Source organism: Neofelis nebulosa, chromosome 9 (genome assembly GCF_028018385.1).
Source record: "Neofelis nebulosa isolate mNeoNeb1 chromosome 9, mNeoNeb1.pri, whole genome shotgun sequence".
Lineage (NCBI taxonomy): Eukaryota > Metazoa > Chordata > Mammalia > Carnivora > Felidae > Neofelis > Neofelis nebulosa.
Window position 1 is genome coordinate 67526466 of NC_080790.1, and position 15044 is coordinate 67541509.

The 15044-nt window shown below is 44.8% G+C and overlaps 1 protein-coding gene across 3 annotated transcripts in view; it reads right to left on the reverse strand.

The window, feature by feature from the left end:
- SPTBN1 (spectrin beta, non-erythrocytic 1) overlaps window positions 1-15044 on the reverse strand; it is a 199817-nt gene that overhangs the window by 62716 nt on the left and 122057 nt on the right. For all 3 annotated transcript variants that reach the window (XM_058684092.1, XM_058684093.1, XM_058684094.1), the window contains one exon: window positions 10243-10394. In XM_058684092.1, the coding sequence (XP_058540075.1) occupies window positions 10243-10394 (152 nt within the window). The remainder of the gene's footprint in view (window positions 1-10242; window positions 10395-15044) is intronic.

Here is a 15044-nt window from a genome sequence, read left to right on the forward strand (position 1 = left end):
AGGTTTGTTTAATTATGCAAGTGACACAATTTACAAATGAGCAAAGAAGCTGGAAGGTTAGAGAGAAAGGAAACCCATTTCCATCAAGGATTTCAGAGCTACTGCTGCCACCCATGCAGTTTTCTGCAGATGCAGGGCAAAACACTCGATGATTTTTCTGACTGCTTTAGATGTAAAAGTAGGTTTGCTACCTGCAGGTTTGGGCTGTTTCCTAAGACTGGCTCAAAATGAATAGCGGATACACCACCAAATGAGAATTTCCAAGTGCGTTGTGAGAGTGACGCAAAGGGCTGAGAAAAAGGGTGTGACCCCCTGAGAAGGACAAAGGAAAAGAAAATGAGAGAGTAGTTTAATGTGAATACCTCAATGTCTCTTTTTTTACTCAGTTATATCTAATCCAAGAGGCCCTGGGGAGGTGAACATTTTAAATAAGTAAAACAAAAGACAAAGGCACACATACAGGAAATTCTCTGTGGGCCTCTGTCGACAGCTCTATGGGGTCTAGAGCAAGCTCATGCCTCCACCGCCTGGCTCTGTCCCTCCCCTCCTTTCCATTTCCCAGCACAGCCCCCTCTAGCACAGGCAGCACCTCAGACTGACACTTCCTTTTGCGTCCTGAGGCCTTTCCCTCTCATCTCTTTTCAATGACTGTGCACCTGACTAGTAAGACCTGGGTCCGCTGATGCATGCTGTTTCAATCCCAAAGTAGCCTGCAGAGCAATGAGGACAGGGCCATTCTACTAAGTGCAGTACACAGTCTCCCAAGTGTGCCTTAAAGGGGACAGAAGAGGTCATTTCCTAACTGAGGGTGAGAGAAACAGTGTGGATGGAATCGGAAGGAGCTAAAGAGAAGGGGAAGGAGTAGACTGGGGGGCTGTTGGTATCTTCCCAGGCTCCATCAGGTATAACCACTGTTCTTTCAGACTTTATTTTGAAAAACTCAATTGCAAACACACAAGGCCTTCCAAGCCTCTATTCTCTCTCTACAAAATCTCAGTGGAACCTGTGCTCCTTTCCACATGAATGTATATACAAAGCGTGAGTGAGGGAGAATGGTGATAAGGGTCCACTTCCCAACAGGTTGATCAAGTCTAATGCCGCCTCGCAGGGACCCCATGTGGATGTGACTGGCCATGCCAGATGAGCTATGGATGGTTCACTAGAGACCCAGATGCAACTTAAGTCCCTGAAAAGCACCAGCCATTGGAAACACCAGGGCATGAGACAAAGGAAGGAACTAGAAGAAAAAATTCAGACAAACCTCTTCAGGTAAAATGGTCAGACTCCTTCAAATGGTTAAAAAATAAACAAACCTCATGAACTTCCAAAAGCCAGGAAAAAGGAAAAAAAAAAAAAAAAAAGGGAAAACTTTCAGGAACCAACCCTCTTTTCTGCAATTCTCCCCAAATCAAACCAAGGCGGGGGTGGAGTTTCCCTTTCCCTAAAATTTCCCTACTGCTCATGGCCTCTTCTCTTTTAAATCATCAGACACGAGCAAACCAGCCCTCTGCTGGTTTTTGTTGGACAGTTGAGTGTAGAAGATAACAACTGTAATGTTGAAATACCTATGTTCAAGCTACAATTCCCCCATTTTCTGGCAAGTAAGAGCCTCACTTCTCAACTATTTACCCATAAATTGATCAGAATACCAATAATTATCTCAAAGGGCCGCTACATAAATGAAATGGTAATCTAATCACTATAGCGTTCTCAAACACACAAAATGTCTCGTTACCAGCAAAGGGCACCTCAAGTATCTTCCTCCCAACAATTCTACTTAAAACAAAAGGGGGAGGACTCTCCCCTCTCTCTGTGTTTAGGTATAACACACCTCTCTGGAGACAGCAGCAAATTTTTAGGGTCTAGACAGAACTTGCCCACTAAGAGCCTGAAAAGTTGAAAAGTTAACATACTTCAATTTTTGAAAGGCAAGTTTAAAACCAGAAGAAAATGTGCCTCCAAACAGTGATGATAATACCACTCTTCTAATCTTGACACCCAAAATTAAATTCTGGACTGGAATGAAAAGAAAAAGTGGTAGAGAAAACTGTGACTGGTTGGTGTCTTGACAGAAGGGAAAGGACATGAAAATACCCAAACCTCAACACTTGGGGCTTCTGCAATAGTGAGGACTCTGTAGTTCAAAGTTTATTAGAAAACAAGTCTGAGAAACATGATTTACAGAGACATTTTAAATATTATTACTATAGGGGCGCCTGGGTGGCTCAGTCAATTGAGCGTCCGACTTTGGCTCGGTCATGATCTCTTGGTTTCTGAGTTCAAACCCCACATCAGGCTCACTACTGTCAGCACAGACCTGCTTCCAGTCCTCTGTCCCACCCCCTTCTTCCCCCACTCTCAAAAATAAACATTAAAAAAAAGAAAACTAAATAAATATTATTACTGCTCTATAGCTGCTAATTCAAACTCAGCTAACTACCATATAGTAAAAATTATCATTCTACCACCTTTCCATTTCTCCAATGCTTTCCCACATTTCACTCAGTGGAAGCTCACTCATCTTTGGTGGCACTTGTTAAACTCCTAAACCAAAAGAGTAATAAACAAGACATGGTGAGGTTAAAGGATGGTGGCACGATACAAGGGAGAGTAAGGATCAAGACTAAAACTCAAGTAACCCAGTTTTCAAGTCTTGTGTTCTGTGTGCTTCACAGAGGGGCCATAAAATGTTTTCAGGCATAATACTTGGGCATGTTAAGAAATGACTACAGGAAACTAATTTTAAGAAATATTAATGACCTCACAGAGCTATACAGTGAAACACATTGGTCATTAAAACTGCAAAGCCCCCTTAGGGGCACCTGGGTGGCTCAGTTGGTTTAGTGTCCGACTTCGGCTCAGGTAATGATCTCGAGGTTTATGAGTTCAAGCCCCGCATCAGGCTCTGCCTACAGCCTGCTTCAGATTTTGTCTCCATCTCTCTGTCCCTTCCCTCCTCGCTCTCTGTCTCTCTCTCAAATATATTAAAAAAAAACACACAAAAACAAAACAAAACAAAACAACTGCAAAGCCCCCAAGATTTAAAAATTCTTGGCGGCCACTGATAGACCTACTATGTTAACCTCTGTTATGTGGTTAATAACTGTTATTGCATTTAATCCTCACAGTAACACTGAATAATAATTACCATTTTATGGATGAGAACACGCTGGTTTAGAGAGATGGAGTAATCCATATGGCTAGTCCCTTTGTGGCCGGTAAGGATTCCAAAGCTCACGGTCTTCATGCTACACAGAGAACCAAGAGCAGTGCACATTTCCACACGAAAGGAAATAGACTCAGTTCCCATCTAGCAGATAGTTTTCATTTTTTTAAGAGCTATTTTTATATCACTAAACTTCCATCCTCTTAAAAGGAAAAAAGAGATAACAATGGAGAAAACTGAACACAATGGAACTAGGGGGGAAGGGTGCATTTCTCAGTAATAAACACTTTCTTAAAGCCACGCCCCAAGAGCAGCTGATTGTGCCAAGAAATGGAGTGCTCCCTGTCTTGCCTCCATTAATTATTGTCAAACTTCTAGTGTGGCATTGGTGTGTTCCCACAACAACATGTGCATTTCTGTCCTGTAGGTCATTTCTGATGGGGCAGTCTGAAATGCCATTAATGTGGAGACAAGGATCAATACCAGACCCATATGTGACTCAGAAACAAGTGGTGGTGGTGGTGGCAGCGGGGGGGGGGGGGGGGGGGGGGAAGGTTCCTCTGAGGAAATGCCTATTTTTACGGATCCTCCTGGAAATCATTTTAACAAGGTGGGCGCCTGGGTGGCTTAGCCGGTTAAGCATCCAACTGTTGATTTCAGCTCAGGTCAAGATTCATTCAGCTCAGGTTCATGATTTCGGGTCCTGCATCAGGCTCTGCGCTGGCAGTGTGGAGCATGCTTGGGATTCTCTGGTCTCCTCTCTCTCTGCCCCTCCCCCACTCATTCTTACTCTCTTTCTCTCTCTCTCTCTCTCTCTCTCTCTCTCTCTCTCTCTTTCCCCCCCTCCCTCCCTCCCACTCTCTCTCAAAAATAAGTAAACTTTAAAAAATAAGCTTTCCTGCTCCTCCCACAACACGGCCCATGTTCCTGTATTTTGCAGGCACTTTTCCTGTTTCCCTTCCCAAGGTCCCTTCCAGTCCCAAATCTTCAACCACAGCTCCATCCTACATTTCACCCCAGACCCATCTTTTTTCAGACTCCAAGGAAAGAGTAGAAATTACAGGGCTAAAGAACCACCTCTAGGATCTGACAACACAATTCTAATTGCTTATTAGACCAACTTATCCAAGCTCTGCCTCTGAGAAGCGGTATGGCCTTGGGCAAATCTGCCTGAGTGGACCCAATGCCTTTAAAGAACAAAGGAGCCGGATGGTGTCCAGGCCACCACTCTGCCTCCACTGTCTGCCCGTCCTTGAGTTTGAATCTATTATACCCTGCAGGGCATCAGGATTTGCAGAACTACAGAATAATCACAATGGCAGCATTTTTGTCAGAGTCTAGAGATAGAAAAGAGAAAACAAATGTTTCCTAGAGCTAATTTTGCCTCCTTGAATAAAAGAGGAAAACATAAGGGAGGATTTCTGGCAGGGTGTTTGGGAGGCCCCCTGGGAGCTGGGCCATGCTGTTCCACCCTGGTAACCCCTACTTCCTCAGATACTTTCCATGGGTTTCCAAAGTCACCTTGAAGCCACCTGGAGCAACAGCTCTCCAAGGGTTGCAGTGTGACCAGAGAACCAGCCCTGGGAAGTGGAAGAAGCAGACTCTAGGCTTCTATCTGCCACACACTAGCTGGATGGCCCGGCCGGTTGCTTTTTCTTAGTATGAAGGGATGAACTTCCAGCTATAAAACACAATGTATATGTTAGAGGTTGCAAGGCTTACTAACATGCCTCCTGGTCTCTTGTTCAGTTGAAGAGGAAATGGAGAAAACACACTAACTGGTCTCCACCTACCACTGTGACTGACACTTATGTCTTTGCCTTTTTTTTTTTTTTTTTTTTTAATGTTTATTTCTTTGAGAGAGAGAGTCTAAGTGGGGGAGAGGTGAAGAAAGAGAGGGAGAGAGAATCCTCCCAAGCAGGTTCCATGCTCAGCACAGGGCCTTGATGCGGGTTTGATCCTATGACTGTGAGATCATGACCTGAGCCGAAATCCAGAGTCGGACGTCCAACCGACTGAGCTACCCAGGTGCCCCTGTCTTTCTTTTAATCACAAATGGTTCCACCACACACAAAAGCTCTACTTAATATAGATGGTGGGATGGGAAGCATTTATTCCAGTCTCCTCTAATACAATACACAGCCCAACTCACTTCACCCTAAGTTCCCAGTCAAGTTTTGAGCTTTAATAAGAGTATAGATGATTCTCATCCAATTAAAATCAATCAAGAAACAACACACTGTGTTCCATTAGGTCCTACCTGGCTCCTCACTGGCTGGGCCCTCTCCCAGTGAACATTTCCCTTTAGCAGGGCTCAGAGGGAAAGGCAGGCACCAATATAAACAGGAGAATGGACTGGAGTCCACGTTCTGTTACTTACTAGTGATACTGGCCTTGGGCAAGATCCTGGTCATCTCTGCCTATTTCTTTCATAAAGCCTAACTGTCCACTTCACTAGACTGTGAGAACTCAGTGAGATCATGCATGTGACAGTACAAACTAAAAGCAACAGACCCTCAAGTTACCATCATCACTCTTTCCAAAAACAATCCCCAATTTAGCCAGGATACTTTCCTACACCAGTTCCTTCCTGATGCCCACTGCCAAATTTGCTCCTTCACTCTCCCTCACAGCAAACATCTGACCCTTATCTCCTCGGGCCATCTAAACCTAACCCCTCCTCCTGGATCCCGATGAAACCCCACCCACTTGCTATGGCTTCTTGATAAGCCATCCAAAAGGCTGGTTTCCCCTTCTGAATTCTAGGACTCTGGGACCATTCACTTGGTACTTGATCATATGTACCTATTACTATTAATTCGCTCTTTGCATTTGTGCAATTTAGACTGCAACTTAATGGTGCTTTCTTCTGTGGCCATATTTAGAACAAAAGCAAATACTCCCAAACAAACAATATTACAAACAACAGGTAGGTTCTGTGGCCAGTCCACAAAATCCCGTTTCAATAATACATGCCAGTATGGCTCTCCCAACAAAGGCTTTATGCAAAACTCAGAGCAGTTCAATGTGGGATTTAAGGCTTAACAAATCTCGTGGTAAATCTATCTTCCTCACCTAGCTCAGCCTGTTCTGGAGTTAACGGTGGCAAAGAAAAAAAAAATCCTTTTTGTTGCTGTTGCTTTCTCTTCTTTGACACTGATTAACAGAGTAAGAAGACCGAATATCAGGAAAACAACAGGCAAGCAAAAACCAGTGATATCTGCTATTGGAAATGGCAGGCAGAGGTGTTCAGAAAACCTTGTCCTCTCTGGGTCAGAGGTGAGTGCCCTGTGTGGCAGGAACCGGGCAGAAAGCTGGCAGTCTTACTTAGAACCATCCCCCACTGCTGAGGCCCATGGAGGAAAGGGGGCAGGCACAGGCAAGCTTCAACCCTGGGTTATGACCCGTGGGCCCCACTTCACCAAAGTCCAAGCCTGACAGCATTACTCCTGAGGCCCTAAGATCTGAGACCACTGACAGAATGACTGGCCCAGCTTCTGTGCTCACAGCATTTATCTGCTCAGGTGATGTTAAAGTTAAGGGTGGGTCTGTATTTTTAAGGGAATGTTAAAGCAACACCTTTATGAAGAGCTATAAGCCACTGTCATTTCAGAGTAAGATATTGAGGGAAAAAATGGTTTTCTTTGTCATCAACCCAATCCCACCCAAGTAAGAGAAGCTTCCTAGTTCAGTCTCAAAGTTTCCTCAATGCTCCACAGGCTGACATATTTAAGGCAAACAAAGGGACATTTCCAGACACGGATTCTGTCCAAGCCTGGACCACAGAAAGGGATTTCTGCTCTCTTGACGCTCCCAATACAGCAGAGTCAAGTGCCTTGATAACCCGAATGTCTGTGTGATACTTGCTCAAATGTAACTCAAATTTTATTGAGTCAAAATGCAGGATGGGATTAGGGTAAGAATTATCTGGAGCTGCTGTTTCTCTGAACTTTACTCAATAAAAATCAAACTTTCTCCTTTGTAAAGAAGGACGAACTGGCTCCATAGATCTACATTTAAATACTCTACTCTAGTAAATTTAAATACTCTAGTTCCTCCTATATTCATCTGTTACCCACCGTCAACCTGATGGTAAGGGCTGGGGCTAAAATGCTGACTGAGATATAGGCCCAGATAGAGGGCAAAAATGTTACGCAGGGTTTGGGATCACTGGCGTAGAAAGCCCAGAGCTGACTAAATGCTATCTGACCATACACATTTAGCTGTGGACAAGAATTTACCCAAGCCTGGAAGCTCTAACCACACCTCATTAGTTCTGTACTCTGAATATGCAAGGATTCTTTGGGGCCAGACCTCAGAGAGGTCATCTGCTGCAGGGAGGGTCTCTAACTTGAGTCCCTGGCAGCCTCCGCGGCCAAGAGCAGAGAGTAGTTTGCGTCCCCCCCAGAAAGTTCCATGAAACAAATAAACCATGGGGCCAAACAGGCTAAAAAGTCTCAGTTCGAATGAACAAGAGTTTTAGCTCACTCTATCTATGGTACCCTTATTTTTGGAGTAAGAAGATTAATCAGACTGCCCAACCTATAATCAGGGTTGGCTGTGAGGAACAGATAATGAAAGAACTCAAGGCACTTGGGGCTTCACAAAGGGGTATGTCATTGCTAAACACCATTTCTAGCACTGACTGCCTAAGAGGTTGGAAATGGCTCCCATTTTCTGTTTTTCCCCATTCCTACTCTCCTAGGCCTCTGGATGACTGCAAGAAAAAGAAAAAGAATAATGGAAGAAGAAAAAGAAAAAGAAGAAGAAAAAAAGTATTGCTAACAGCAAATAAAGAGAGGAGTGGGACCCACACATAACTAAGAATTATGCTTTGCTGGTTGCTTTCTTTTTCCCTAGTAAAGTTTTTGTTGCCCTGTTCAGAATAAAGGGCAATGGGACTGACCCCATTTATTATGTGGACATTATCAAGGACACGATCTTCTTGGTATTAAAGAACCATGGACCTTCAAAGGTGAATACTTTGCTCCCTAGAGCCTGGAAGACTCGACCCTACTGGAACCAAAATAAAATTCAAGTTAATTTCCATCCATATGACCTTTAATGATTTTTAGCTACTTTCCAAACAACATTCCAAAAAATAAAAAAATAAAAAATAAAAAAAAATGAAATAAAATAAAATAATCATACTAAGTTAAACATTGAAGAAGAAGGGGGAAAAAATCTGAGAAGTAGGGGGAAATGTCTGGTTACAAAAGTGAAATTTAGGAGTGCCTGGCTGGCTCAGTCAGAACATGCAACTCTTGATCTTGGGGTCGTGACTTTAAGCCCCATGTTGAGTGTAGAGATCACTTAAAAATAAAATTTAAAAAAAGGGGAGGGAGTGCCTGGCTGGCTCAATCAGTAGAGTACTCACTTCTTGATCTCAGGGTTGTGAGTTCAAGCCCCACATAGGGCGTGGAGCCTACTTAAAAAAATAAATTCAAAAAATGAACAAAAAAATAAACAGGAAAAACAAAACCAAAACCAAAAACTATATTTAAAGGTGCATATCATGGTAATTCTATCCTAGGTTCTCACACAGGCTCACTTCAAAAAACAAGTCAAGGGCGCCTGGGTGGCTCAGTTAAGCATCCAATTTCCGCTCAGGTCATGATCTCACTGTTAGTGAGTTCAAGCCCTGCATCAGGCTCTGTGCTGACAGCTTCAGATTCAGTGTCTCCCTCTCTCTGCCCCTCCCTGGCTCACCCTCTCTCTCTCTCTCTCTCAAAAATAAACATTAAAAAAAACTAAAAAAAAAATCAAAATGCAATAAATGAGGGGTCTTACATCCCCTCCACACGAGCCCAACTGCCCCAACTCCTACCCTATATACCACTTGTGAGGCAGCCATCATGGGCTGGAACAGAAGCTCAAGTTTAGCTTGAGTTTAGTTCTCTAGTTTAGCTTGACCCACAAACTCTCAAAGATGAGGTAACAAGACCTGCATGCTTGGGGAACAAAGCACACAGACAAAACTCACTACAGATGAGATAGGGCTTGCCTCACTATCTTTTAAAGGGCTCTGTTCTTGAACGTAGGAATGCGAGAGAGAAAACTCTGTGTCTTCACCCAGGCTCAAGAGGCAATTCTGTTGGCAGGCTAATAATAGAGCAAGGTACAACCTTAGCCCCTTGCCTGTGGTCAGAGGTGTGTGGATCGGTCTTCATACAGACCCGTGCGGCTGTCAAGTTACAGGGTGGAGCTCAAGTTAAAAATAAGGCTTTCTGGCAGCCCTGCCAACCACCAGCATCATATTTTCCTGGTGATGTCAGTACAGATGTGGGACTCTATCCCTGGGCGTCAGTTTTTGGCTCTGTCCCACCACCACCTATGGAACTACATGTGTTCTGGTACAATATAGCATCTATTTTCAAACCAAGGCGAGACAAAACCTGTTGGGTCAGTTACAGTGACTGGTTTATGGTTCATAAACAAAAGTCACATCACAAAGAGCCAGAGTAGCTCCGAGAAACAAAATGGGAAGAGAATTTTCACTGTAGACTGACAATTCCCCTGCCCAAAAAGGCACAGTGAATTCATCAGAAGCTGAGTTTCCAAGATGACAAAACACCAGCCTCTCCTTCCACCCCCACAATATGAAGTATGCAGGGAAGAAAGCAAAAAACATCAAAGACTACTGAATTCAATTCCTGCCACCTTGTAACAGCAGCTCAGATTTTCCAGAGAATCAATAAGAAACAGATTTAAAATTATTCCATGATCTTGTGGGATACAGATTCATCCTGGAGCCAGTGCCTATGTCTGGCCCTTCCATTTCCAGTGCTGTGCCCAGTTTAACAGGGGACACCAGCCAAGATCTTTCAGACCAAGGGTAGTAACCTCACAAATTACCAGAAGGAGGCTGCTTAATTACAATTCAAGAATATCACCCAGACTCACAATGGTACACAGGAGCTTTTCCCAACATACTCATCTCACCTATCCAGATTCTCGTTCTCAAAAATATTAGTCATTAACTGCAAAATTCATCAGAAAACACAAGTCCACACTTGATTTTTCAAAAACATTTTCCAGCCTATGATGCAAAGTCACTTAATAACATTCCCACTTACCAGCCTCTCTCCAGAGAGAACTTCCAGTAGCTTGATGAGCATCCGTCCATCTCGAAGGTCAGTGTACAGGTCTGTGATCCGGCAGGACACCCGGGCAAGGTGGGAATTGACCCACTTGGTGAAGGTCTTCTTCTGCACAGCTTCACGCTCATCTGCAAGCAGAAGAGAGCTCGTTTTACCATCAATCACAGCATGGCAACAGCAGCTTTGTGCTAGCAGGGTCACAAGAGCCAGCCAAAGGAAGAACAGGAAAACTCAACTCTAACTGAAACTGGTACTTAGCTTCTCTGAAGCATGATAAACGCTTGAGGAATGTAAGAATCATACAATCCTTGAACATCTGAGCCCCTACGTGTACCACCAGCAGAATATTCTTGCTCTCATTCATTTCATTTTCTCTCATCTCTGTTGAAGAGTCAAGAGGATACAGCAGATCACAGTGGGGTCCTGTGCAGCCCAGCCCTGCCCCGTAGCATAACATTTGGTAAAGTTTCTCATGTGTATGTTACAACTACTATTGTTCCTTCAAAAGGTGAGTATTAGGGAAGCACACAGTACAGGGAGGGACATGGGGTAAAAAAGCTAAAGGAAGAAATTGCTTCTCTCATATACAAAGGATCAGAAGATACGGGGTGCCTGGGTGGCTTAGTCGGTTAAGCGTCCGAATCTTGGTTTCGGCTCAGGACATGATCTCACGGTTCAAGGGCTAGAGCCCTGCATTGGGCTCCAGGCTGACAGCGTGGAGCTTGCTTGGGATCCATTCTCTTTCTCTCTCTGCCCCTTCCCCACTCATGCTCTCTCACTTTTTTAAAATTTTTTTTAATATTTATTTATTTTTGAGAGAGACAGAGACAGAATGTGAGTGGGTTGGGGCAGAGAGAGAGGGAGGCACAGAATCTGAAGTAGGCTCCAGGCTCCGAGCTGTCAGCACAGAGCCTGACAAGGGGCTCAAACTCACGAGCTGTGAGATCATGACCTGAGCCGAAGTCGGATACTCAACCGACTGAGCCACCCAGGCGCCTCAAATGCTCTCTCACTCTTAAAATTAAAATAAAAAAAAAAAAAAAAAAAAAAAAGAAGACACATTCACTCATGACCTTGATCTGCAATGATCCTCTCACCTGCTAAATCACACACCCATGAACAACAGAGAAAATGGCAGTCAATGTGGTAAGGTACAAAGAGATCTGGCCAGGCACTGGGAGAGCAGGGCCTGGGCCCAAGGTTTCACCAAAAATGTGCTGAGATACTGTGTTCAGTGTCCCCTTCTATAAGAGGAGTGGACAGCTGTAATCTCCAAACTACAACCATTAGATGAAAAGGCAACTGCTAGGGGCACCTGGGTGGCTCAGTCAGTTGAGTATCCAACTCTTGATTTCCGCTCAGGTTATGATCTCATGGTTCCTGGGACGGAGCCCCACAACGGGTTCTGTGTTTATGACACAGGGCCTGCTTGGGATTCTCCCTCTCTTGGGATTCTGCCTCTCCCTCTCTCTTTGCTCCTCCCCCTACTCATGACTGCACATACATTCTCTCTCTCTGAAAATAATAAACGTTAAAAAAAAAAAAAAGGCAACTGCTAGTTTAGGTCTAAAGTGTAGTAGTAGTACATCCAAGTCATCTAGGAAACAACACTAAGTTTTTCAAGCCTCAGTGATCAAGTTTTGTCCAATTCAAAGCCTAAAACTCTAGACATATCAGCCCAACAGGCTGTTGAAACCTTCAACAGAGATCCACATAACATGCCCCGTACACATTCATATTCACTGACTGTTTTCTATAGAGATACCCTTTTGCCAGTTACTCACCCCACTTCTGGTTCTGTAGCATAAATTTGCATCAAAAGGACCCAAGATCTACTCCTTCCAGTGTAAGCCCTAACCCACCAAGATGTCTATGCATTAATCTACAAAAAAGGGAGCAGACCCCAATAATTTTTATGTATTTCGCCACCACTTGGTGACAACTAAAAAGCCACCCTTGTGGACAAGGGCATGTATCTGGTGGCCTGGAGATACTGGGTTCCCGGCCTGGCCGGAATATCCCGGGAGTCTGCCTGGAAGGCTTTGCTGAGGCCTCCAGCCATCCCTCCACAGGAAGGGGGCCAGGCAGAGACAACACAGGACAAGCCTGTACTGCTGCTAGCCTGGCAGGTGAGGCGCCTGGCCACCTGCTGCAATGAGCAGCTCCTCCCTGCCCAGGCTTTCCCTAAAGGAACAGTCCGTCCAGCAGAAAAGAAGGCCTTTTTAAGGGACAAAAGCCAACCCAAAAGAAAGGATCAGAAAGGGCAGGATTGGGGGAACAAGAAAACGGTAGTAAGGGGCACAGTTGCAGATGAAAAAGGAGTTGTACCAATAACATCATGATAGGTCACACAGAGAAGATCACATGCATTATTAATCACACAATCATCATGATGGATGGCAACTTCAAGACACTGACACAGGGAGCTGTATTTTTTGCCAAAGGTTGGCTGTTTGGAAGAGGAAGTCCAAAGCAGAATACAAAGACATTAAGTACATTTCAGATATGGCAAGTAACTCCTGGTTCAGACGTATTTAGGGACAGCTAATTTTTCAAAAAATTCTAATACATTTTATGTGCTACACTGGAGTTAAAAATGTCTTTAATAAAGTCCTTGATGGGTTTCGAAGCTGTTATTCAAGGGTTTGGGCTCAAAGTCACTACCACACCCAACCTATCAAGGGAACAAGATCAAAATGAAAACCTGCTTAGATTATGGTATTTCTAAATAAACAAGCACAAAGGTGTTCCTCAGCCAACCGTCACTCTTTTGGATAAATCTCACATTACAAAAATACTCCTGGCTTCCTTCAGGTTCTGAATTCACAGGTTCCCTTACAAACAAGGAGATTCGAAGGATTTGCTTCTCAAGACAGTAAGCACACTCCCACACTACCCAGTTCTGGGAGTTATAGTCGAACCCAGACCGTCCTCCCCCTGAAGTGGGCAGAGAGGTCATAGGTGGGGCAGAGAACTGAATGGAAATAAAACAGGCTGAGGATCTGTGTGAGGAGGGCTACTTCCATCCCCAGAAACTCCAGGAAGGAGGGAGAAAAGAAGATGAAGAGAACTTAAACAAAAACAAAAGGAAAAGAAAAGCCCTTGCTTTCTTGTCCTCGCTCCTGTTTCCTCTTTCTATTCTCCCCACACAGCTGAAGAGCAGGCCCCAGATCACGTAAGTGTGCTAGAAGAGTCACATAAAGCCTAAGTTCCTCTGGCTTGTGCCACTGCTCTGGAAAAGACATGGAAGATTCCATCCAAGGACTGGACCACAACCAACACTCTTATGACACACGAGGGGCAGGAAACGGGCTCAGCAGTGAGACACAAAGTCCAGTCAGCTTAGTGTGTCCTCTGACAATGGAGGGCCTGATGAACAACAAACACTTCTGAGGCCGGAAGGAGGGAAAGGGAAGGAAAGAAATCTACCCAGCAGCCTAGCTGAGGATGAGGCTGTGTGTCCTTGGGGACCCCGTCCTTTGTTCCACCCTTCCTGGGAAGGCACAATGACATCACCCCTGCACTCACAACCCAACGAGACAGGGGCAGATTAAGCCAGATGCCTGCTTGAGGAGGAGCAGGAGGCCCTTGGCACAGATGATGGAAGACAGTCCAGAGGCGTGTTTCCAAGCTCAAGCTGCTGTCACTGTGCCAGAACTGTGTGAGAAAGTGGTGGGAATAGCTGAGAAATAAAAGACCATTTCGGCTCTATGGGTATGAGGCACATCTGGTACCATGAAAAGGGAGCCCTTGCAAACTCCACATTGATTTGGTTATTTAGAGCAGTAGTTCTCAATTCCCCAAGGGACATTTAGCAATGTCTGAAGACATGTCCCGTCCGGGGGTGGGTGCTACACCGGCAACTAGTGAGTAGAGGCCAGGGATCCTGGTAAGCATCCTACAGTGCACAGGACAGGACCCACAACAGGAATCATCCAGCTCAAAATGTCAGTAGTATCCAGGTTGGGAAATCCTGGTGTACACATTCTGGTCTTCTGCCAAAAGGAGTTGGCATTTGTAGTGTCTCAGACTGCACTCCCCAGAGAGACACCTGACTTGGGGTGCTGTTCATTTCACTATTCTCTTAGCCTACACCCAAGGTTTTATGAGCCTGATGGTCTGCATGTTGGCCACAGCAGGAGAAATTCTCTACCCTCAACCACACTCATTCCACAAAGCTCTTGCTTACTGCTTCCTTGTAAGAAAGAGCAGCAGCAGCAGCAGCAGCAGCAGCAGCAGCTGTGTCTGCCTCCGGGATAACCAAAGGGTAGGGCCCAGTGTGACACTGGGCATTTCTGTACCTCAAGCCATTTCTGTTCTCCTTGTACCTTTTTAGGACCTTGTAGTGCTGTTAACCAAGCCAAATCATGCCTGCATCTGCTGATGTCTGAGCCTGACACTGGGGCAGGTTCAGTGCCCCCCACCCGCCCTAGCCCTGCCCATAACCTGGTAAGTGCTGCCTCTAAGGAACAGGCACTTCCATAGTTCTGTTCCCAGTGAGTGTCTCTCAGGTATTTGTTCATCCTCCTCCCACCCCCACCATTTATTTATTTAGAGGGACTGACCTAAGGTCGCTCCAGCATTAGATGAGAGGAGGTCAAGTGCACAGCAAAGTACCAGGCTTGTAACTATCAGCTTCTTCTGTGCTGCCCCAGTACAGCAGCACTCTCATTAGTTCAAACCATCTGAGATCCAGGATCATGGAGCCATATGCTCTCAGGGTAGAACAAGGCTTTGAAAGTTATCTAAAACAACACTCTTTTAAAAGCAAAAAATTC